Source organism: Poecile atricapillus, chromosome 1 (assembly GCF_030490865.1).
Source record: "Poecile atricapillus isolate bPoeAtr1 chromosome 1, bPoeAtr1.hap1, whole genome shotgun sequence".
Lineage (NCBI taxonomy): Eukaryota > Metazoa > Chordata > Aves > Passeriformes > Paridae > Poecile > Poecile atricapillus.
In genome coordinates, this window is record NC_081249.1 from 1,728,034 (window position 1) to 1,753,490 (window position 25,457).

General features: G+C 46.4%; 2 protein-coding genes across 2 annotated transcripts in view; both read right to left on the reverse strand.

Moving 5' to 3' along the window:
• MRPS6 (mitochondrial ribosomal protein S6) overlaps nt 1-25,165 on the reverse strand; it is a 44,961-nt gene extending 19,796 nt beyond the window's left edge. Inside the window, exon 1 of the mRNA XM_058843482.1 lies at nt 25,032-25,165. Coding sequence (XP_058699465.1) covers nt 25,032-25,076 — 45 coding nt within the window. The 5' untranslated portion in view covers nt 25,077-25,165. The remainder of the gene's footprint in view (nt 1-25,031) is intronic.
• SLC5A3 (solute carrier family 5 member 3) lies at nt 1,618-25,146 on the reverse strand. The gene is made up of 2 exons (XM_058843179.1): nt 25,032-25,146; nt 1,618-9,926 (listed from the first exon to the last, which is right to left on the reverse strand). The coding sequence occupies exon 2, from the start codon at nt 9,629-9,631 to the stop codon at nt 7,484-7,486; it is 2,148 nt and encodes a 715-aa protein (XP_058699162.1). The 5' UTR covers nt 9,632-9,926; nt 25,032-25,146; the 3' UTR covers nt 1,618-7,483.
• Nucleotides 25,166-25,457: the final 292 nt, after the last annotated feature.

Sequence of the window (25,457 nt, forward strand, 5' to 3'; positions counted from 1 at the left end):
GCAGCTCATCCGCCCATCCTGCACTTCCTCACTGCTGCCCAACAGCGAGTCAGGACAAAGACTGTGAGTAAAAAACCTTCCACAAGCACATTTTGAGGAGCACAACTGTAATTTTTAAATCCTCCCACTTTTGTAGAACACAAGCATCCTTGGCTGTGGAGCAGAAGGTTTAAGGTGGAAGTCACAATGTTTTCACCAGGTGAAGAGGGACTTTGCCAATTCCTTGCTCCAATTCTGCCAGGTACGTCCTGGGATACACGAAGCTACCTCATAAACAGGGGTCAGGTAAATATTAAAAATCACTGCTGATGAAGGGTTATAAACACCATAAACTGAATTATCTTCTATCACTCCACCAACACATCAAAAACAAAGCCCAAAACACCCAAAGAGCAAATCCCTGCGTAGAACCTGATTGAAATGAAAAGCTCCAGAGGTGAAACCTCCGGGCTCGTTCCCTTTCCCAGCACCAGAACATCCACAGGGAAAGTGGGGCAGCCACATCCCAGGAATTCCCTGCAGGAAAAAGGACTCATTGCCACCATCTCCATGGGATTTTTCCATGTGAATCCTGCCCAGATCCCACCTGGGCCAGGCCCCCACACCCAGAGGAACCTGAAATCCCCAAGAGCAGGAAATTGGGGAGTGAGGCTCGGCCAACACAAACAGAACCAGCTGGTGACAAAGAGACTGCTTGAACCTCTTTGAGAATCACTGACCTGGAAAGCTGCTCGCTGAGTAAACACCTAATAAACTAATTACAGAACCAGTTAATTAATAGTTAACTCATGAAAACGCTCCCTGTTGGAAATCACCAATCCAAACCAGGTTTGTAAGGCAGGAAAATGCTTATTTTTATCCCAAATCCAAAGTTTCCTCTTGTAAAATGTTTCTTATCAGCCCCTTGAAACAAACAAACAGCAAAATTTCCATTTTTCTTTTATAACACAGCAGCAAGAGAATAAATGAAAGATCTGGGTAAATTCATTTTCTCTGCAGCTGGAATCGTGGGTTTAACAGCCTTGCCACAGTTTTTGCCAACATCCAAAGGAGCATGAATCCCCAATTTAACACCAGGCCTTGCTGAACCAGCAACACTGGACATGGAATTCATAATTCCCACCACGATTCCCAAGTTCATCACATCCTCATGGGGGGCACAGGGATGAGGGAAGGAATTGGGAGATTCAGGGCTCTGCTCACAGAATGTGCTGATGTTTTAACTCCAGAATCAGTAAGAAGGTGCTGGTCCCACTCAAGAACTGCTGAAGCAGCAGCTGAACAGGATAATTAAAGATAAAACAATAAAAAAAAAGGAATTTTGCACAATATCCAAGCAGATTCCTCAGCTAAAGGAAGGGATTCACTCTTGCCAAGTGCCCAGTCCACCCCAGTCCCACCTCCCAAAACCAGTGGCCCAAACTCAGGATCTGCCACCCTCAAGTTCTCCTTGCAGTTTCAAAGAACCCAGTTTGCCTTTGGAATAACCAGGAAAAGCTGGAATCATCTTTATCTACAGGGACCCAGGGCTTACTGAAAGTAAAATATTCCAAAACAGCTCCACAAATCTCTGTTTTGGGTGGTTTTTTTTGTTTTGTTTTGTTGTGTTTTGTTTGGTTTTTTTTTCTTTCTCTATTTTTATTGAAACTTTGTACAGAAGTTTGAAACATTTCCATACAATACTTTGAGACAGGACAAAATGCCATGGTAAAGGAATGTAAACTGCAAGAAACACAGTCTGAAATTATCCAAATACTCTCTAATAAGAGTTTTAGTTTGAAGACTAATGCAGGAGGCAAAATAATATGCATACAGTATACAAAGAACAGTATACACAGGGCCAGCAATGCTAACTATGAAAATTTTGCATCAGATTTACTTCAAAGATTGATAGCAATATGATAATTCTATACACTAGACCAAAATTAATTTATCATACATCGTTTCTATGACAAAAAAGCTTGTCATTAAGGACAGTAGCAACTTACAATATAATTAAGCTGTATTAATCTCATTAACACTTCTAAATCTATATTCCTACTACAGTAAAGGTTTTTTTTGTGGTTTTTTTTTGTTTTCAGCATATTGTCATATAAGATCTTAACAGACCTTTAAATAACACTTTACCAAAAGAGACCTGGATCCATTATAGTGATCTTATCTACATGCCCATTTGGCTTATTTCCAAAAAAACAACCAAGGGACAAGGAAAAAGGCAGGTTTCAAATGCTATATGATATCATTTGGTTTTGGTCTGAAATGTATTTTAGAGAGTTTAAAAAAAAAACCAACAGAAAAAAGGCAGTTCATTAACTGGTATTTTATATAAAATCTGCAGAAAAATACAACAGCAACAAAACCCAAAAATACTTCACAGATATCTAAAAAAACATTATTTTTTTTCTTTTTCTCAGAGATACAAGGTAAAGCAGCATCACTTTGACACTGTGCTTTAAAAAAGAAGATGATGAATGAAGAGACTGCTCGAGTGAGATTAGAAAATTTTGCTTTCTTCTTGAAGAAGACTACTAACATTTTGCACAGCAACTATTTTTATAACCACCTCATTTTAAAAGCGTGAATTCCTAGACACAGAATTGTCATTTCGCCGCCAGTTTTGCTCAAAGTGTCTGACTTTACACAGTGGAACTGAGAATGCCAAGTGTCACCAGATGTCACGATACCATGAGTTCAAGATTGGAACAGAAGTGAAGCAAATGCCTTGAAACCAACACCAGGAAAAGGAATCAAAGAGAAAGTGTTTTGTAAACAAAACAAAACTACTTTGCAAAATAAAATTTTTTAAAAAAAACAAAACCAAAAAATAAAACAAGAGTTCAGAGATCTCACAGTGAAATCAGAAATTCTAATTATATATGTTTTACATTCTAGGACTACTCTTTACCTTAGGCCAATTAAAGCACATTAAACCATTTAATTATATACAAACATTTTCTTTAAAAAAACAACAACAAAAAAAAATTAAAACATTGCACAGAAGTCTGCTTTTAACATCACATAACAAGGTTAGTTTTATTTTCAAAACAATTACATTTAAGGGCACAGAACATACAGAATACCAAATTAACAGATGAGTAATTTTGCTTCTCTGTACATGCTAAATCCAAAGATTTCCTTGAGAAAGCTGGAGCTTGGCAACTCCAGCTTCTTCCATGTCTCCTGTTCTCTGAAAGGGAGCAATTCCCAACACCTCCTCTATCTCAGGATTTAAAAAAATAGATATATAAAAAAAATAAAGCTGTTTTAAAGTTGTAAGCATCTCTTAAGTGCTGGCAGAGCTCCCTGGGTGGCTCTGCCCCCTCCACTGTAACCTCATGGAAATAAATCCTTTTCTCTCCTCGATTACAGGGCTCATGACTCTCATCAGAAGTCTCATCCTGGCCCTTCTGGGATCAGGGAACACACAAGTGGAGAAGTAAAAAATACACAATATAAGGAATATACTGAAGGCCATTTTTTTATTTCTTACAATCTCGCACTGTTTCCTTTCCCTAAAAGCTAATCAGGAAAAAAAAAATTAAAAATAAAAATTAAACAACAACAACAAAAAAGAACCCTCTAAACTTTGGCAGAGAATAGCATCAAATCAGCCATTTAAAAAAACTTAAATAAAAACAGTCTTCCAAAGTGTACTCTTAAACTTTCAAAAAGCCTCTATTTTTTTTTTTTAATTTCTTTTTTTTTTTTCTTCTTTTTTAAATAAAAGGCTTCTACCATTTCCAGGAGCAAAACTCAAATATCTTACCTTAAAAAATAAGTTAAGGGAAATAAGAAGAAGAAGAAAAAAAAAAAAAAAGCTGTCATTCCAAACTCAGTTTTCCAAGACTTGTCACCCTAAAAGCTCAAGGTGATAATAAATAAACCCATTGCTGCTAGACAGAAGCACAGCCAGCCCCACCCAGGGGAAAAGACCAGGCAACAAAATTCATGGAACTGACTGTCCATGGTGGGAAACACTCTGTGGTTCTGCTGCACCAAAAAACGGGTGTTTAACCCCAAAAATCATCAATTTCCCCCCTCAGCAAAGGCTTGTTTACGCTATAAAAAAAAATCCCTTCTCTTTACACAAAGTCCTTCTCGCTTGGAACCTCAGAAATATCTTTATTTTTTTATAAAGGCCTTTTATTAAGTGGTTTTATGCAGCAAAGAACGTCAGCAACTTCCAGCACCTCGACAACGAGGCTGGAGTGGAGCGCGCGAAACACCTGAAGAGAAAAAGCGCTGGAGAAAGAAATTTCCTTAAAAGCTTCACAAAACCAGGTGCAAAGATGGGGTGGGGAGGCAAATTAATAATTCATGATGACCCTGCCTGTTAATTAGCAGTGTGATTAATGTGGCAGCTCGTTAGTGTAGCACAAGGGAGAGTAAATGAACGGGGAGACGGAGCGCCGCGGTGCGTTCCTGATGGACTGGACTCCCTCCCACAGCCCAGGATGATTTCCCCATGGGTCTGACCCAGCAGGACATTGGGATTCTGCCTGTGAACTATTCCAAGAGTCCTCTTTGAGGAGCAGATGACTCGGGGAAGGGGCAGAGGGATGGAAGGAGCAGGGAGAAGCCGCTGGAAGCGCCTCCTCCGGCCGTGCCCGCCCGCGTAAGGCACCCTGGGGAACAGCACAGGGGGCGATGGGGCCGAGCCAAGGGGTCCCTGAGCTAACCTGGATTCCCAGGTGGTGGCAAAGCGCTGGACATGGAGGGCAAGGAGGAGCAGCCTGGAAAATCCCAGTGCCAGCCGCTGCTCCGAATTCCAAAGGGACACGAGTCTCCTTCCCTGCGCCAAATCGGGAGTTTGAGCCGCATCCCGGCCTTGTCAAGAGGATATTGTTGGACTCAGAATTATCTGTACCCTCCTCAAGTTGTTCTTCATCCCACTGTGATCAAACGTTGCCCTAAATGATCTTATCCTGGATGGAAATCATTCCCTACATTTTACATCAAACCATCCTTCACAGCTCAGCCCACTAATGAAGCGACTTGAGATGCCATTAATTTCACACACCAGGATTTCACCCTTAAACAGGATTTGAAATGTTTTCCCAAAGCAAGCCGTGGCTACACAAATCATAAGAAAATGTGTCTTTTCCCACTGGTAGCAACATCAACACCACGTATGGTGACTCCTCTCTACAAATATTGCAACAACACTCAAAGTTTTCCACTTTGGAGTAGTTCTACTTCCCAGCAGCAACAACTAAACCAAGTGGAGAAAAGTGCAGCAGCTCAGCCTCTGCTCAAAGTTTTGGAATGAATGAGATTTAATCGATACAAAAACACCACCAAAGCAAACAAAACCAGCCCAAAAATAGAAGTGAATCCTTTTATCTGAAAATATGTGTTGTAAATTATCTACCAAAAGCCATGAGGATGGCACCATCGGAAAAGCAAAATTTCTCCAGCAGTCAAAGGCAGGATTGACCCAAATTTCATCTCTACAACACGGTTTCCCCCACAGGAATTGGTTCTTGTTTGTGTGCCAAGGAAATGGTGCTGGACCCCTGAACTGGTTTAGGTGAACGCTCACAATGGTCCCTCAGCCCCATTTTGGCCCAGCCACTTTGTGCTCTCCTGAATGAGCTCAGGAGCAAAGAAAACTGGAGGAATTATTTCCTTGGAAAGCCTGGATATGAACACTCTGCACTGGAGAGGGAAGGAGTTCAGCACTCCTAAAACCAGGATCCAGCTTGGCTTGGGGAGGGATGAGAGCTCCAACCTGCTGCACACACACCCTCCACACCTGGGAACTGCTCATCCCTGCCTGGCCACTCATCCTTCAGCAGGAAAGATCCTCTGGATCTGGAGACCTACAAATAGCTGTGACTGCCTGGAAAGAATTCAGGTTTTTGGAAAAATCCCGAGGACAGGACAGACCTCAATTGCCGACACAGATTTTGGCTGCGCGCGTTCTCCCGACACCGAATCCCTCGGGATCGTTCTGAGGAGGGAGGGAGTGAGGGAATGAGGGAATTTCTTCACACAAAGGTCACTCATGGGAAGGGGCTGCCCAGGGAGGGGGTGAAGTGCCCAGCCCTGGAGGTGTCCAAGGAATGTGGGGCTCTGGGCTGGGTGAAGAGGTTGGGATTGGGAACAGCTGGAACTCAGTGACCAGGGAGGGCTTTTCCAAGCTCAGGAATTGTGGGATTCCTCAAAAAACAAGAAGAAAGTTTGAGACGGTGAAAGGAGAAGTGGGAGAAGACGTGGGGCAAAAGGACTCTGGAAAACAAGGAGCACTTTCACCTCTCTCCCCCATCTCCCCTTCCTTGCCTTCTCAGCCATTCTCCCCCCGCAGCATCTGGGATTCCTCTCAGACACAGAAAACCATTCTGCAGGGTGAAAAACAGTTTTTCACACAAAGCCTCATGTTTCTCTTTTTCCCATGTGGTAGAACCTACGTACAGAGTTTTCCCTAAAAAAGAAACTAATCCTAATGATGTCCTAAAGGTTCAGAGGCTGGAGAGCTGAATGAATCATTTCGGCCATTTACTGAAACTCAAGAAATTCCACTCAAACCTGAGGAAAAATTTCTTTCCCTGGAGGTGGTAAAGCCCTGCAACTGCTGCCCAGGGACATCCCAAACCCACCCTAAAAATTCTGGGGTCTTTCTATTTCAATATATTACAAACTCCACAGAAAGAATATTTCTTTTTTCTCCTCCTCCATTGACAGTTTGTCATCTCCAGGCTTGTTTTTGTTTAGTTTTTTTCTCTCTTTTTTAAATACAGAAGCTTTTCAGTAATGGAATTTACAGTGGATAAAAAAATCAAAAGACAAAAACTTCCTTACAAAGAATAAAAAAAACCAAAAAGGAAAGCAGGAAGCTGTAAGAGCTATCATGTTTTAAGTGCTATAAAATGAGACAAAACAGTTTCCCGTTCTTGCCAGAAGAAAAATGAGAAAACTAAAGAAAAAAAAAAGAAAAAAAAGATAGAAAGCAGTGAGTGCAATTAAAAAGTGCTAAGTTGGCCAAGGTAATACAGTTATTTTATAAATGTGCATCACAGCTCTGCATTTACAAATCTTTTGACACAGCTTTAATCACTCAGATTTTACACGCTGGTAACTGATTACCTGTTATCTTCACTTAATGCTGACTGAGCTGTAACTGCCTGACTTCAAACACAGCCACCTGCCTGCCTTTGGTATATTTATACACAGAAAAACAAAAGGCTAGTGCTGCAAATGGAAACAACAAAAAAAAAAACAACCAAAAAAAACCCCAAAACAACGCAAAAGGGAATAAAGAAAAAGCCACCACAGGACAGGTTCTGCTTTCAGCAGAGGGAGGACAACACATTTCAAATGGTCTCGAAATAGGCTAAAGCTGAGTCGATCTTACAATTATAGCGTAAACAATGCCTGGGTTGTGGTTATGTTGTTTGAAAAGAAAAGAAAAACCAAAAAACCTCCAGAGACCTGTATCAACTTCTGTATGTTTAAGCCATACCCTTAAAAGTTCACTATTCACTCACAAAGAGAAGTAGACAAACATGAAGATTCCAAGCGAACAGACACAGACCAGTCCGGTATTTAGTAATAGTTTAACTTTTGGAGTCTCTTCCAGCATTTGTAAACAAACAGTCTCTTCCTCAACCTCCCGAACCACTCTCTTGTTTACGTTTTTACTTTTAAAGCCACAGAACCAATCTATGAATTTCAAATGTCTCTCCCTGTCGTCAGTCCCCTCCTCTTCCTCATGCTTTTTCTCCCCCATCAGGGCCGCCTGTCCGTTGGAATAACAATCCACGGGCGTCTCCACCTCGGAGTGGCTCACCGAGATCACCGGGTTGCTGTCATCCCTGCACGTCACCAGGAGGTTGATGTCCTCCGGCTTCACGTTTTTAATGTTCTCCTCTGACTTCCCGTTGGGAATGATGTGGTTGGCGTTCTCGTTGCACTTGAGGATGCTTTTCTCCTGCGCCTGGTACAGCTCCCCCTTGCCGGCGCTCTCCGGCGCGCCGCGCTTCCTCAGGGCCCAGAAGGTGGTGGTCCGGACCTGCTCCTTGGTGGGCGGCGGCGTGAGCAGGCTCACCACGACCGTCACGGCCCCGGTGATCCAGAACAGGGCCGTGGCCACGTACATGTAATGGATGTTCTTGATGAAGCCGGGCCTGGTGTCCGGCTGGTCGCACTCGGGAGCGCGGTAGAAGAAGGCCAGGACCAGCCGGATGGCGCCCAGGACAAACCCGGCCATGCCGCCGTAGAAAGCCCCCTGCTCGTTGCAACGCTTCCAGAAGATGGCCATGAGGAACAGGGCGGCCACCGGCGGGGTCAGGTAATCCGCCACCTCCTGGATGTACAGGTACATCTGCCCGCCCTGCATCTCCACGATGATGGGCACCCAGGCGATGCTGATCACCACCATGAAGGCCACGAAGATCCTGCCCACGATCATCAGCTCCCGGGAGGTCGCGCTCTTCCGGATGAGCTTGTAGACGTCGAGCGTGAAGATGGTGCTGGCGCTGTTGAAGATGGAGTCCAGGTCGCTCATCAGGGCGGCGATCATCACGGCCATCATGAGCCCGCGCAGCCCCACGGGCACCAGGTTCATCACCAGGCGCGGGTAGGCGATGTTGGAGCAGCCGGCCCTGCTCCCGCACACCTGGAAGCAGTGCTCGGGGTTGATGCAGGCGATGTCATCCACGAACAGGATGCGGGAGATCATCCCCGGCACCACGATGATGAACATGGGCAGCAGCTTCAAGAAGCCGGCCATGAGGGTGGAGCCTTTGGCATGAGCGATGTTTTTGGCGGCCAGAACCCTCTGCACTATGACTTGGTCAGCGCACCAGTACCACACCGAGGCCGGGGTCTGTCCCAGCAGAAACCCGGGCCAGGGAATGTCTTCGTCCGTCGGCTCGCGCAGCATTTTGAGAGAGTCGGGCTTTGGATTGACGTTGCAGGAGTTGGCGTTGGAGATGTTGTAGGTCAGGAGGATGGAGGTGATGTTCGGTGACGCCAACATGTACCTCCTTTTCACTTCTTCAAACCCACCGACCTCCATGAGGCTTATGATCATGAGTGTGAGGGCCCCGACGATCATAAGCAGCGCTTGGAGGGTGTCCGTGTAGATGACGGCCACCAGCCCTCCGGTCACAGTCAGCAGCGCCGTCATTCCGATCAGCAGGATCACCGACAGGTACAGGTTCCACCCTAGGGACTCTTGGATAAAAAGCGCCCCCGAATACAAGTCAACCGAGAGTTTGGTGAAGATATAAAGAATTAGAGACAACGCTGCAAAATAGATTTGAATCCTATGCCCTCCGAACCGCTTGGACAAGTATTCGGGCATGGTGTACACTCCCGACCGGATGTAGACTGGCACGAAGACCCATCCCAAAAGCTGCAAAAGCATTAAGGCGTTGAACTCCCACGCGCCTACGGCGAATCCGCTCGCCGCTCCAGATCCTGCGAGCCCAATGAAATGTTCACTTCCAATATTGCTCACAAACAATGAGGCCCCGATAGCTACCCAGGTCATAGAACGCCCTGCCAAAAAGTAGCCACTGACGGTGCTCCGATTGTTTTTCCACATGGCAAAGAAACCTATGCACATTACAAGCACGAAGTACAGGGCCACAATGGCAATGTCTGCTGGCTCCAAAGAAGCCCTCATTTTGTAACCAAAAAGCCTTCGCTGACGTCCACTTCTCGCCCCCCAGCCAACGTCTCTTAAGCACCACGTGAAACCAGTTTTAACCAAAATCAACACAGCGGGTCAAATTCTTTGTCCCTTGGTTTGCTGTCCTGATGCTGGTGGCAGTGGTACATTTACTTTTCTCCGCTTCTCAAATTTGGGAACTTAGCACGCACTTTTAATCCACATTCCACAAGAGCATCAGCCTTAACTCAGTTGATGTAGGAGAAATTCTTAGTTGCAGCTAAGTTTAGTGAGGCCTACTGTACCAACCCTGCAAGGCAGCAAAGACAAAAGACAAAGATTGAATTAGAGAGGAATTTCATGAAGTAATGAGAAAAAATTTGAAGTGTAGTAAAACAAATCACTCAACACCACAGATTTTTCCCCCTTTATATTTCCTGCAATCCATAAAAGACATCATTCAATATTTGTAGGGCTAAGTAAAAGCCTTTTACAAGTCAACTTCAATGGTTACAGGTACCTTCAGAGACGCAGCGATTCGGGAGGATTGAGCGACCCAAATTCCCCAGAACATGGCAAACAACAAAAACACGTTTTCTTTTTCTTTACTCCAGTGTCTCACAAAGTCTCCTTCTCAAGCCACTAACCAGATCTTCCTCTTTCAAGCAATCTTGGGGAAATAAAATTAAAATAATCCAATAACAATGGCTATGGAGCCCAAACCTGGCTCAGCGTTTCCTGCACTGCATCCCCCCAAATCCTGGGAGATCCTGGCACCACAGGAATGCACTTGAGGCACCAGCTGGCTGCTAGAAAAATCAAAGTGGGGTCACAGCGCAGTCAAAAAACAACACCCATTCCAAATCGGCTGGAGAATCAAGGTTATTGCACAGGTTTTGAGGTGAGTTTGCTCCTGTCTAGGGTACAGATAATCACAGAGTTATTTTTCACTTGGAAAGCTCTCCATACACATCCACATGATCCAAGGGGGTAAAACATCCCATTCCAGCAAGTGGCAGAAGCAAAACCCCGCCTGATTTCCCACTTTACAGCCAGTAGAACACATACCCACACCCGGGGTTTTGTGGGAGCACCAGAGGCACGGGAGGGAACACTGGGTGGATTCTGGCAGCAGTCACAGCTGGAAGGATAGCAGGAAATGCCTTTCCCAGCATCCATTCCCATCCCAGCATGGAGAGGTGGAAGGCACGGAGGCAAAACTTTCCCTGTCGCCCTCTTCCCGAATTCCCAATCTCACCTGACAGCTCCCAAACATGGCAGGAAACAAAACTCGTTTTGGCAAGCAGGGCTGGAGCACTGGACGTGGAGGGAAGGGGACAATAAAGACTTGGTGGCAGAGGAAGGGGAACTGAGGAGCTCCATGGTGGCTCCCTCATGGATCTGGGATGTGCTCCCATCTCCTGTTTATGCCTTGGGAGGTACCACAGAATCACGGAATGCTTTGTGATGGAGAGACCTTAAACCCCTTCCAGTGCCACCCCTGCCATGGGCAGGGACATCTTCCACTGTCCCAGGCTGCTCCAAGCTCATCCCAAAACTGGAAAAACAAATTTCCCACCTTAGTGATCTTTTTTCCCATTTTTTCCTCTCCTAATGTGTGGAAAATCCCAGAGTCCCACTCCAGCTCTTCCACTGGCAAGTGCCACCACTTTTCACTGCCTCAAATCTGCACAGGGATCCGTGGCATTGCTCACAAGTGGGATAAAACTGAGCAGGATTTTCCCTCTTATTTTTTTTCCCCTGGATTTAGGCACCCTGATATGATTCTCCCGATATTATAATGAGGTCTTGTCCCACTGCTTATTTTGTAGGATATATTCAGGGATATTTTTCCAAAATAATGCAGTTTTCCTATAAATGTAAAAAATGAGAATTGAAATATATTTTTAGTATGAAACTTTAGGAAGAGAAGTGATGCAGGTAATTTAGTTATAAAAATGGGAATCACGGAATGGTTTGGGATGGAAGGGATTTTAAGGATCATCCCATTCCCAGCCCTGCCATGGCAGGGACACCTCCCACTGTCCCAGGAGCTCCCAATGTCCAGCCTGGCCTTGGGCACTGCCAGGGATCCAGGGGCAGCCCCAGCTGCTCTGGCAATTCCATCCCAGCCCCTGCCCACCCTCTACCAACCCAAACCAAACTCCAAATGGGTTTAGGGAGAGCAGGACACCGGATTCTCCCATTTCCTACACCTAATGGCCATGGGAAGGGAAGACCAAAGCAAAGAGCAGCTTTAGTCCAAAGATGGACTAAAACCTTTAGCAGCCATAATGAGATTATTACAGAAGGTGAGGAACAGGGTCTGACTCCACTCCTCTTTCCCACCCACTGGTGAAGGCACAAGAAAACCAACACTGGGTCTTTTTTCTGGCCATAAAATCTCACAAGTCCTACAAGCATCAGCTCCAGGCACCCCTTCCCAATTCAATCTCCGGCACGAGGCTGAAGCTCCCACTGCCCCATTAATTAATAATTAGTACAAACAGCCTGATAGCAGATTCTAATATCTGGTTGGTTTCATGTTTGCATCCCTGCCATATACTGGGTTTGTTTAAAGGGTCAATAAAACCATTTCGAATTCCAGGAGAGTTAAGGTTGAAAATGCACACGTTGTGTAGAAAGCAGCAATAGTGCTGAGGTAAAAAACTCCTCAGAGATTTTAAAAATAGCTCCCAGCAAGCCACAACTTCAACCTTAAGGAGAACTCCACCATTGTGTCATTTGTATGGTCCAGCTGTTTTTCAAGAGAAAAATAAAACATAAAAATAAAAATAATAAGGGTTCCCCCCCAGCACCACAAACCCACTTGAGAATAGAGATATTCCTTCTGCTGGAATTACAGCCAATAATGAGAGACTAAGGAGACATGGCACAAAACGGACTGATTACAGCACTGGGCTAAATTTATCATTCCTCAGAAGCCTCAAACCACAGATGTATTTTCAATTCTTCCATAGAAGAATTCACATTTCTCCCCACCCGCAAATACAGGAGTAGTTAAATGGTCTAATAGCTTAATCCAACCCAAAATTATAAACACTTCACATCAGATGACGCAATCAGAGCCAAGTTTAATGGACTATTCTTAGTTTTAAGCACTTTGGAGCAACACTTTAATAGTGTTGTGTCTTTTGCTATATTCAGCTAATTTTTCAACTACATTATGCTTATACCAAAACATATATTTGAAGGGAAAGGGAAGAAGAGATTTTACTGAGATAAGACAAAAAAGAAAATCTGCTATACAGAAAACCAGAAGAACAGCCAGGTAAGGAAATGGTAATAATTAATATTTTTAATGCTCTGTTGTTCTTCTCATTACTAAGAAATATTTAACTTGAGTTCATCCCCCACCATCTTCCCTGCAAATTCCTCAGTGACCTGACAGAAATATCCTATAGAGCGATACAGAAAAATTACAAGAATATCTGTTAAAATGAATTCATTTTGATACCAGAAGTATCCAGAGTGTTTCTATAAACAGGGAATTAACAGGGAAGCTGTGGCTACCCCCGGATCCCTGGGAATGTCCAAGGCCAGGCTGGATGAGGCTTGGATCCACCTGGGATAATGGAAGGTGTCCCTGCCCTGAGGGTGGGACTGGATGGGCTTTAAGGTGCCTGGGAATCCAAACCTTTTGGAATTCCAGGATCCAGACTCCCTGACAAGTCTGTCAGTATTAGATGCAGCTGCCCTCATATAAATTGTGACATTCCTCAATTAAGTCACTTCAGCTCCAAAGGGCTGATTCCAACCAAAATAAACAACATGTGAAGCTCCTGGAGCGTTTTCCACAGGGAAGATACAGCCAGACCACGCACCTGAAATACCAAATTTCAGAGAGCTGAACCCTGCTTTTTGTCACCAACACCTGAGGGTTTCTGTGCAGGGCTCGGTTTGCCTGAGCTGGAAGGTGGAAAGTTTTCAGCAGCCACCACAAATTTGCTGCACTGTCACTAAATTACAAGAAGCACTCAAGTAGCTTCTTGTACCAGTTTCTTAGACCTAATTCCAAAATAACCCTGGAACTTTTCTTCATTAGGAAAATGAGACTCGTCCCTCTTGAACTTTCAGCAAGTTCTGACCTCAAGTCTTACAAAGGACTTTTGAGATGCCCCATGTGAGTTTAATCCTGAGTTATTAGAACAGTGAACATTGTGACACTGACAGAGGGAGGGAAAAAAAAAAAAAAACAAAGGCAGAAAGACAGTGCTGCTGCCAAGGACCGGGAATTTTCTTCCCTGAGGCTGTTTTCTGGCTGGATCATATCAAAGGCACAAAACAATGTGCTTCCCTCTTGTCTGGAAATAAAGGCTGCAGCTCTGGTGAAACAATTCATATGTCTCTCCAATACCCAGCCTGTTCCTTAAGGGGAAAAAAAAAATCCCAAGTAAGTCCCTAAAGAGAGATTTCATAATGTGAAACAGACCCAGGGTGGGATTTTGAGGAGAAATTTGTACCATTGTTCTAAAGGAAAACTTTCTCCACAGTGCTTTTCTAATAAAATGGGTGTTTAAAACATGCCAGAGTCCAACTGCTCCAGCTCTGGAGCCACTGTTTGCTCTCAGCTCCGTCGGCTTTTCGGCAGATGGGAAATTTCTGAGCTGACTTTCCTTTTCTCCTCACCAATCCTGATGTTTTAAGGGTTAATTTAGGGATGTAGATGCCCACCTATCCCACTGTTAGCAAATTAAGTGCTTTGCTCACAGATTTCCGAGTATTTTCAGATTATTTCTTGGAAACAACATTTTCCCTCTCCACCTTCAAGCAGGAGTATTTGAAGTCAGAAAAATGCACTTTAGCTACTGCACAGCTCTGTTGTGTGGAAGAAATTGCCAGGATCATGGAAAATATTAATTCTGCCACAGAAAAATGAATAAAGAGCAGAAGTTTCATGCTTTGAGTGGGATCTGCACCATGTTAAAAGGCCCTGAGTGTGTTTCCCAGACTCCTCACACTCCTGGCCATGGACACACCAGTGAGTTCCTGCCTGTCCACTGCTCCACAGTAAACACAGGGCAGCCTCAGGAAAATATCTGTTAGGGAAAAAAAGAAAAAGAAAAGGCAAAAAAAAAAAGGCAAAAAAAAAAAAAGGCAAAAAAAAAAAAAGGCAAAAAAAAAAAAAAGGCAAAAAAAAAAAGGCAAAAAAAAAAAAAGGCAAAAAAAAAGGCAAAAAAAAAAAGGCAAAAAAAAAGGCAAAAAAAAAGGCAAAAAAAAAAGGCAAAAAAAAAAGGCAAAAAAAAAAAAGGCAAAAAAAAAAAGGCAAAAAAAAAAAGGCAAAAAAAAAAAGGCAAAAAAAAAAGGCAAAAAAAAAAAGGCAAAAAAAAAAGGCAAAAAAAAAGGCAAAAAAAAAAGGCAAAAAAAAAAAGGCAAAAAAAAAGGCAAAAAAAGGCAAAAAAAAGGAAAAAAAAAGGAAAAAAAAGGAAAAAAAAAGGAAAAAAAAAGGAAAAAAAAGGAAAAAAAAGGAAAAAAAAGGAAAAAAAAGGAAAAAAAAGGAAAAAAAAGGAAAAAAAAGGAAAAAAAAGGAAAAAAAAGGAAAAAAAAGGAAAAAAAAAAGGAAAAAAAAAAGGAAAAAAAAAAGAAAAAAAAAAAGAAAAAAAAAAGGAAAAAAATAAAGGAATAAAAAGGAAAAAAAAAAAAGGAAAAGCTTTGTTCCATTTACTGCAGCATTCCAGAACACAAAAAAAGAGCACTGAAGCTCTTCATGGAGTAAATGATACATAAATTATGTAGCACATGCCCTTGAGGAAGCAGGGGCTATCCTTGGCAGCTGCTCAACAGAACCCTCAGCATCCAGGGCAGCAGTTCCAGGCTTTTCCCTGAAAACCAGGAGCTGGGGCAGAGGAACGTGCCAGGAACCCCCCTGGGACAGACAGGGAAGGCAGAAGTTGACCTGGAGCATCCAATAAATAACTTGAGCTGCTGGGGATGCTGGGCCAGAGCTGAGCTCAAGAGGCTGCAGCAGGAAAGGGCCACATTTGCAGGTTACCTGAGCCAAGCTGACTAAATCTGCATCATCACAACATCAACCTCCTGCTGCTCTGGAGAACTCAGGAGCCAACTCTATAAACCATCAGTACCAAAAAAATCCAATTGGAGGTGCAAAGATCAGGTCACTCACTCAAAGGAGTTGATATGAACACGTAAGGAACTTTTGTTTTGGTCAGGAATCACTCCAGCTCTGGTCTTCGTTTTACTGCAGCAGCACAAAAAAGCAGCTTGTTCCAGCATAAATTCTTCTGGATTCTTTTCTACACAACTGCTGGGGGAGACATGAGAGAAATAAATAACCCCAGAGCAAGAGACACAGAGAACTCACTGCGTTTGCCAGCCAGGAACGGGATGGACAGAGGACAATTACAGAGCAGAAACTGGAGTGATGCGAGGCCAACTGGAGCTCAAGGGCACTGGGACTGACACTGGTAGAGCAGGACATCATTTAATGGTCATTTCTGGGTTTTTTAAACCATTGTCCCCCCTCATCCTAAGCAAATAACCCTTTCCAGTGTCCTCCCAAGGCACAAATGAAGGAAGGGGGGAAGGCACAGGAAGGACACTCCAGCAGTCAGGGGACACGAGAGAAGCTCCAGCCTTGCAAAGCAAGAAAAAATGGATTTGTTTCAGAATCTGCATCACCCTCCCCGAGCCACTTCATGCCACTGCCTGTGACATTCACACTTGGCTGGTTCCCTTTGCCAAGAGCCAGTCCCTGGCACTCCAGCAGGAATAAGGAACTGATTTGATTCCACTGTTCTTCCCAAAACTCCAAACACCTACAGGGCAATGGGGGTAAGCTGGGGACAGAGGGAAGGAGACAAAAATCCCTTTTTTATCTGTTAAATACAGATACCAGAAAGAAATTCTTTCTTCTCCAGGCCTACCTAGACATGATGTAGCTTCATACCCAGGAGATTAATCCATCAATTATCAATTTAAAGAAAATAATGAGTTAATAACTTCCTTTTCCCCTTGTCAGCCCAAAGAATTGGCTTATGTTTCCATGGGTGACAAATGTTAACTGGAGGAATTTCTTCATGGAAAGGAACTGGAAGGGGCTGCCCAGGGAGTTTGGAGTCCCCAAGGAAGGGCTGGACGTGGCTCTCAGGGCTCTGGGTTGGGTGACAAGGTGGGCATCGGGCACAGCTGGGACTCCATGGGCTGGGAGGGTTTTTCCAAGCTCTGGAATTTCGTGAAGGGAGCAGAAACTGCCAAAGAATTTGGCCTCTCTTCCCTGGGAAAATCAGCAGAACCTTTCCTGCCTCAGCTGCAGCTCCAGCAGGGCTGTCCTGCGCTCAGTTTGTCACCACAAACCCCAGCCCTGAGCAAGGGAACCACACAGAGGTGACGTCCCCCCCTGCACAGGACTGTTCTTTTCCACAGGAACTGAAAGCAAAAGGGGCAGAGACAACCCAGGAACCACATGGTCAACAGCAAAATCAAGGGCACCAGAGGGCAAACAGCCAGACATTTTCAAGGAAATGCAAAGGGGCTGGCAAAAACCAGAAGGTTCTGGCATCACACAGCACCAGGCAAGATTTCCTCAGCAGGTCACGCTGTGCTGGAAGGTGCAGAAGGACACTGAAGCCCAAGGCTCAAATCCCTTCTTTTGGCAACCCAAAATCCAGCAGCACAAACATTTCCCTGCCATGGCAGGAATGAAGGAGATGAAATACTCGGTCACCAGAGCAGCAGCACCAGAATGGGTCAAACAAGCCTCAACAGCCAAGAATTTGATTTCTGGAGTGGATTTGGGACCACTTCAGTTCCCTGGACAAGGTTATCACCTTTTTAGACACAAATATCAAAAATGCTGCAAAATCTGTACTGAAGATGCCCTTTCCTTCAGCTGGAGGTTCAAAGATGTGATGCAGCTGGTGGTGATCACCACTCAGCAGGAACTGGATAATCCCAGCCTAAAAAATGTGCTGGTTCATCCCATTTGAGGAGGATTTTGGCTGGGAGAGTGCAGAAGTTACTTGGGAAATGAGAAAGGAGAAGTGGCAGTCCCCATGAAACTGGGCAAGATACCAGGAGGAAATTCTTCTTCAAATTTCTAGGAAGAACAACAACAACAAAAAAACCCCAAACAACAAAACAAACCCAAGTCAACAAAAAACAGACTCATTAAGCTTCTTTAGGACTTCCCTAAATTCCCACCACATTTCTGGCTGCCCACAATCTTTGGAAGAATATAAAGAATCCTCAGGATTATTGATAGGTGAGACAGAAGTTCAGAATCATACATAATCCAGGAATTTGAGGCTCTCCAAGCTTCCCAGGCAGCTGGGTGCTGTTTCAAGACTTCTCATCCTTCTCAGAGATTTTTCAAGACACCAAAACCAGAGTACAATAAAATTCTGTTGGTTATAAAACAATTAATGCCATTTACAAAGCTTGATACAGACTATGTGTATTAAAAGCTAATGAACATTGATTTCTTTTTCTAAAACACCAACTCCACTGAATTCCCTCCCTGTATCCATGCATGGACCTGGCTTTTTATTATTCCTTAGATATTTGCAGGACTGAACACAAGGACTGGCTTGCAGGTGGACAAACCAGGATTAAAAAATAGCAGAACAACAGTTCTTCTGCAGTTCCTCAATCCTATTTCTTGGGTTTATGAGCCTCCCTTTACACCATCCACTTCCTTCCTGCCCTTCTCCCCACCAGGGGTGATGAATTTTCTGTAGAATCTCATTTTTAGCACTAATATTTGCACCAGGGCTCCACAGGACAGGCCCTTCCCATCTTTTCCACACATTTACTTCCAGCTTTTCCCGTTCCACTTCTCCATAATTAGTTCTATTTTGCATCTATTTCTGTGTTTTTATTTTTCCCTGCTTTCACCTTTTTATCAGCTCCTCAGTGCACACTGGGGATATTCCTGCTGCTCCATAGGGCAGGAATTTTTCCAGGGAATAACGTGGTGCCCAGAGGTTCCTGGTAAGGGACATGGAAGGCGAGACACGAAGCTCTACCAAGCAACTGCTTCCACACAAACAGCTCCTGCTTCAGCCCAGATTTCCAATCAGGGAGGTGTGGGTGGCTGTGGCTCCAGGAATGACCAGCCTGCCATGGATGGAGCCTGACAAATCACAGAATCATGGAATGGTTTGGGTTGGAAAGACCTTAAAGCCCATCCAGTGTCACCCCAGCCATGGCAGGGACACCTCCCACTGTCCCAATGTCCAGCCTGGCCTTGGGCACTGCCAGGGATCCAGGGGCAGCCCCAGCTGCTCTGGGCAAAGAGGGGGAAAATAAAAGGGAAGATAAATTACTTGATCAACAACAACTCCCAAAGCAATTTTTGTGTGGCCAATTACGGTTCTGGGATAAGGGAACTGGATGAAATCAGCTCCTGAAAGAACACACAGAGAAAACCGGAGCTTCCATCATTCCAAAGGATGGAATTGATGAAGATCAGGGAATGGGAAACACAAACACACGTGAGCTGAAGCAGCAGCTTCTCCTCAGTGTCACAATGGCCAACTTTTACAGGAGTCACTCACGTTTCAGGGCTTCCCAAAAATGCAGCCATTAACGCTGTTCAGCACAAAGGGTTCTCCTGCCTTCCTTACCATGAGTTTAGGGACAGGATCTGCTCCATGCTGGAATAACCAACACCTCCCTGTTCACAGCCAGAACACACCAGGAACAAAACCTGAGCAGGAGCAAAGAGCTCCCTGCTGAGGGGGAACCAGGGGCAGCCCAGGGAAGTTTTAACTCGAGGGTTAACCCCCACTGCTGTCCCCTGAAGAGGGATTGGCCAAACCCAATTAAATCCCACCAGGGCCTGCAAGAAACTGAAATTAGGCTTAAACTATTCTGCAGAAAAGAATAATCCTCTGTGTCCCCTCACACACAGGCACATATCCCACACTTGGCAAAAATTCTGGCTCTTCCAAGACTGAAAATGTCAAATATCAGGCAAGAGGGTATCGTTCCCAAATGCTGTCTGCACCAAACTCTCCAAAATCCATCTCATGGAATGCTCAAGGCAGAAAACAAAGAGGTGACTCCTCCAGCAGAGTCACTGCTGGATCTTGCTGTTTTCTGATCCCATCTTTTAGTTCCAAGGCTTTGGTCTCCTTCCCAGCACCACCCCTGACTCCAGGATCTCTCCCTGCCAGGCTGAAGAGTCTGTTCCAGCCTACTGAAAATGCCAGTGGGAACAGAGGAAAAAACTTTGGTGTAATTTTAACCTGCTCAGGAAGGGGGGAAAAGGAAGGAAGGGGGGGGAAAAGGAAGGAAGAAAGGGGGGAAAAGGAAGGAAGAAAGGGGGGAAAAGGAAGGAAGAAAGGGGGGAAAAGGAAGGAAGAAAGGGGGGAAAAGGAAGGAAGAAAGGGGGGAAAAGGAAGGAAGAAAGGGGGGAAAAGGAAGGAAGAAAGGGGGGAAAAGGAAGGAAGAAAGGGGGGAAAAGGAAGGAAGAAAGGGGGGAAAAGGAAGGAAGAAAGGGGGGAAAAGGAAGGAAGAAAGGGGGGAAAAAGGAAGGAAGAAAGGGGGGAAAAAGGAAGGAAGAAAGGGGGGAAAAGGAAGGAAGAAAGGGGGGAAAAGGAAGGAAGAAAGGGGGGAAAAGGAAGGAAGAAAGGGGGGAAAAGGAAGGAAGAAAGGGGGGAAAAGGAAGGAAGGAAGAAAGGGGGGAAAAAGGAAGGAAGAAAGGGGGGAAAAAGGAAGGAAGAAAGGGGGGAAAAGGAAGGAAGGAAGGAAGAAAGGGGGGAAAAGGAAGGAAGGAAGGAAGGAAGGAAGGAAGAAAGGGGGGAAAAGGAAGGAAGGAAGGAAGAAAGGGGGGAAGGGAAAAAGGGATCTTCATGCTTTGTCCTCCCCTCCTCCTTCCTGGCAACTGAGACATCAAAAGGCCAATTGCTGCAGCTGCCTACACAGCAATTAAGTGGAATAGCCAAGATGTCAAGCAACACTACTGCCCATTTACTTTGGCTTTCCTGAAATAGCCAACAATCTCCACACGGCAGGTAGGGAATTTTGGAAACACGGCAACCCACTCCAAAAGCAACAAACAGCTGCTGAAGACAAGTTGTGTTGTGAGAACATGGCTGGAGAAATGAGAGCCCACATTCACTGCAGGATTATTATTATTATTATTATTATTATTATTATTATTATTATTTGGAGGTGTCCCAGGCCAGGTTGGACAGGGCTTGGAGCAACCTGGGATAGTGGAAGGTGTCCCTGCCATATGGAACAAGGTGATTTTTAAGATCACGTCCAACCCAAACCACTCTGGGATTCCAGAAGTGGGTGGATTTCCTGGTCCAGGTATGTGCTGAAAAAAAGGTGATTAGGTTTTAGATTATGACACTGTGTGTTTGAACTTTGTCACAGGTGAAGATGAGCACACTGCTAATAAAATATTGATAAATGTCCTCATTTTTAGTGAAATATTCTGAGTTATTTACAAAGTGCCCATTCAGTGCCAGTTACAAAGGGGTGCAGTTGAGGACAGGTGTCCCTGTGCTCTGCTCTGGGTGACAAGGAGAGCATCAGTCAAAGGCTGGACTCCATCCTGGAGGTCTTTTCCAAGCTCAAGGACTGTGGGATTCCCACTGTGTCCCAATCCCCACAGTCACTCTGCACAAACAGTCTCAGAGCAGCAGGAAGCCATTTCCAGCCCTTCCTTCCTTCTTTTTCCTTCCTTTTTTCCTTCTTTTTCCTTCCTTTTTTCCTTCTCCTTCCTTCCTTTTTTCCTTCTCCTTCCTTCCTTTTTTCCTTCTCCTTCCTTCTCCTTCCTTCTCCTTCCTTCCCTTCCCTTCCTTCCCTTCCCTTCCTTTCCCTTCCCTCCCTTCCTTCCTTTCCCTTCCCTCCCTTCCCTTTCCCTTTCCTTCCCAGGGAGTTTTGGGAGTTTCAGAGCCTTGCTCTCCCAGCCATCAAGAATTCCTGGGGATTCACTGCCCTCCCCTGCTGAAGGTGCTGCTCTACCACAATCCCCCCACTCAGAGGAATGGGAGAAATTCAGGAATAATCCTTCAAAACTTTTGTTATGAACAGGGAATTGAGGCCATGGACACTGTGTCTGCAGGGCTCACCTGGGGCTGCTGTGGGCAGGTAACGTTTGGTTTGTGAACACCTGGACACTGCTGATAACAAATCTGCCACCAAGCTCCCCTCAGCATCTGTTCTTTCCATGCTGCAGTGTGTGGAAAGCAACACAATGGGCAAAATGAATCATTTCACCCCAATGTGCTCACGCCTTTCTGTGCCCAAAGCGTCTCCTCCATAAACTCACATGCTGCAACACAAACCCCTCGCCCTCCAAATTCACCACAGAGCAGGGGGAAATATTGATTTTGGGGGTGCTTTTAGAGCTTTGATTATTGTTTTCCTAAGAGGCAATAAGTGGGGGCTCTGCTGATGAAAAACTCTCTCCCTCTATATATATAGAATATATAAAATATCCTGTGTTTTAGTATATAAAACCACAGTGGTTTTAGTCCATTACCTCTCACAAATCAGGACAGAGAAGAGCTGCTCAGCTTTGACTTCAGAATAAAATCCTGACTTTTTGTGTAAAATACACGCAGACAACCAGTGACAAAGGCTGAAAATTGAAACCAGTGCAAAGTGAAAGTTCTCCCCCGTGCCCCCACCATTGCCAAAGCCCTTGGGTGTTGCATTTTCAAGGCAATAAAAAGGAAAGCTGAAGAGGCTCTGGAGCCTGCCAAGCCTGAGGAGAGCATCAGGCAGGATGGATGGGATGTGCTGCCCTGGGAGCCTCCCAGCAGGCTCCAAACAGAAGCCACATGCAGGAAAAGAACGGGAAAGGATCCCTGACTTGGACGTGAGCAGGGCTAGGCAGCAACAGGGCTTAAAGTAACCAAAACCAACTGCAGGGGACTTATTCTGCCTGGATCCCTGAGAATGCCAAGGGAACTATTAAAAGAAAGTTGTGGGTGGGGAAAACCCCACAGAAGCACCAAGTTTGCCTCTGAAGAGAGGCAGCAAAGTCTCCAGGCTGAGGTTTGCACCAAGCTGCCAGAGAGCTCCCAGAAGTTCAGGACAAGCCCTAAAGCACAGGAAAGCCAAGTGAAAAGGGTTTTGTGTTTTTGGAGGACAGGGGAGCTGCCACAGGTGAGGAAGGACATGACAGACACCAAAGGAAGAGTCAGCACTTGCTCAGACAGCACCAGGACACGCAGCCACCACAGAGGGACTGACAGGGCAGGACAGGGAACACCTGCCCAGGTGCTGTCACCGGTGTGGAAAACCAATATCATTTATTCTCCTACAGGCAGGAGTTATGGAATCGTTCCACTCTTTCAGACTGGCTCATTATCCCCATATTTTGCCTCATTTAATTCCGTATTACAGCCAGGATTATGCACAGCTTACGGGGGTCATTAGAGCAACCCCCCAGCCAAGATCCAGCAGCACCACGGAGCATAAAACAACTCAAGGAAATATTTCCAAGTGTTCTCATGGCACAAGAAAGGCAGGAGTAGCAAAATATTGGGAAACAAAAAAAGCACCCAGATCTGGTGTGCTGAAAACAGCACGAAAATAGCAGCACCGACAGACAGACTCTAAATTTTAGACTTACAACAAGGATGGGTTAAAAACACCAGCACAAACTGAAATGTTTGGACATAATCACAGAGCTAAAAAAGAAAACCCTTAAAGGTACATCCATGTGGAAAGAACACGCTGGAGAGTCCAACTTCAAAGAGGCAAAGGTTGCAGATGTTAAATCCCGAGTGCACTGATGCTCATTAGAAGCATCTTACAGCTAAAAGCTTATCCCTGCATCTCCGTGGTCAGATCCTAGAAACCAGAGAGCCTTTCCAGCAGAGAGCACTCCATGGCATCCTTTCAGAGAAGTCAGTTTATTCCTGCCTCAGTATTATGGCAGATTTGCTACGCTTGCTGTCCTGCCCTGCATTCCGAGTGCCCTCCCGGCTTAAAGCATCTCCCACATCAACAGCATGGCCACAAAAACCATCTCTGCCTCATCCACCCATGGGGAGAGGTGTGGAAAGGGACAAAAAAAAAAGCGGGACAAAAATTAGATGTCGACAAGCAGGTGGAAAAGCAGCGGATTTTTGCCCGGGTGAGCTGGTGCAGCAATGTCACCCGGCTTTCTCCCTGCTGCTGTGTTTCTCCACTAGAGGACCCAGGTGAGATATCTCTACTACAGCTTCTGCAGCTAAAGCACGGGGAAAGATACATTAAAAAAAAAAAAAAAAAAAAAAAAGCCAGCCCCGACATGTGGATGGTCCATGTAAAATGAATGGAAATGTACTAGTGCATGCGGCACACCAGACGTGCTCCCGTAATTCCCAAAAAACCACGGCCACGCTGCTGAGCTGCTGCCGCTCGGTGGGAAAGGAATGGTGCTGGTGGGAATGAAGGGTAAATCCCAGAGTATCCACGCCGGGCTGGATCACAGGGCTCCAGCCCAGCGCAAGTGCTGCTACATTCCAACACCAGCACTGCATATTAAGCTGGAAAGTAGCAGATAAACAAAGGCTATAGAAGGTGCTAGAGAAGGGCCGGTATCAGCTGTTATTTACCAAATAAACCTCCCATCCACACGGAGATGGCTCTATTTTATTATTATTTTTACGCACACACATCCCCCATTCCCCCCCCCCCCCGCCCCTTCCCCCACGTATTGACTCAGCTCCTGCCGAATGGGAAGAGCATCATTTAACCGAGCTCTGTTATCACCGCGCTGCCAAAAACCAGCGGCAACGGCTGCTGCCACCCCCAGCGCCCCTTCCCGGGGGCGATACGGCCCAGCCTATCGGCCCCGCTCAACTGCTGCGGCCAAAACCCCAGCCTTGGCACTTCCCTGGCACACTGGGGGGGAAGGTGGCACCCCGCGGCTGGGAGCTAATCCTCGCTTTTCCCTCGCCCCGAGGCTTCCCGGAGCCGAGGAGGTGCCCGGGGATGCCAGCGCAGGTGCGGGGAGGGGGGATGGAAAGCGCTGGTGCTGCAGAGGGAGAGGGGGATGCGCTGGCGGGGACATGGGAAGGGCCGGCTTCACCTGCTCCAGGCACGGAGGGAGGGGATGGGCAAGGAAAACCGCATCTCTGGCGCTCGGAAAGCGTGGGATCTGCTTACCTGCGGACCGGAGGGGAGGGGGGAGAGGGGACTGCGGCTCGGGGGGGGGGGGGGGGAGCGACTCAGCCAAGTCTCCGAGGGCTCGGGCAGGGAAGGGGAGATGGGCGAGAGGGGCCGGAGCGCCGAGCGCGCCCAGCGGAGCCCGGGACACGCTGCGACACTGCGGGCGACAGGGCCGGGCGAGCCACGCGGTGCGGCGGGGACAGCGGGCACCGAGGGGACACCGCGGCGGCACCACGGGGACAAGGGTGGGGAGGGGCTGCCAGTCCCACCTGCCTCCCTCCCTTCCTCCCGTCTCCTCTCCCTCACTCACCCTCTGCATGGCTTTCAGGATCAAAGCCAGTTCATAGCGGGGCATCTTAGAGCTGGCAGTGGCGGGAGGAGCGGGGGCACGGGGTGGGGAGGAGGGGGCTGCGGCGAGGCCGGAGAGGAGGAGCAGGGGGGACAGGAGGAGGAGGAAGAGGAGGAAGGCGCGTCCCGGCGCTGTGGCGGCTCCTTCCCGCGCGGCTCCCGCGGCTCAGACGCCCGTACAGGCAGGGGCGGCGCGGCTTAAAGGGCGCAGGAGCTGCGCACGCTCGACCGGGCCGGCCCTGCCCGCGCCAAGCGCCGCCCCCGCCGGGCCGGGGCTGCCCCGCATCGCGGCCTGAGGGCCGGGACCCCCGCGCGGGCACGGCCGGGCCCTCCCCGCGCTGCCCCCGCGGCCGGCGCCGCCCCCGGCCCCGCCGAGCCGCCCCAGCCG

Coding starts and splice junctions, on each gene's coding strand:
- SLC5A3 (XM_058843179.1), bottom strand. CDS start 9,631: ATGAGGGCTTCTTTGGAGCCAGCAGACATTGCCATTGTGGCCCTGTAC.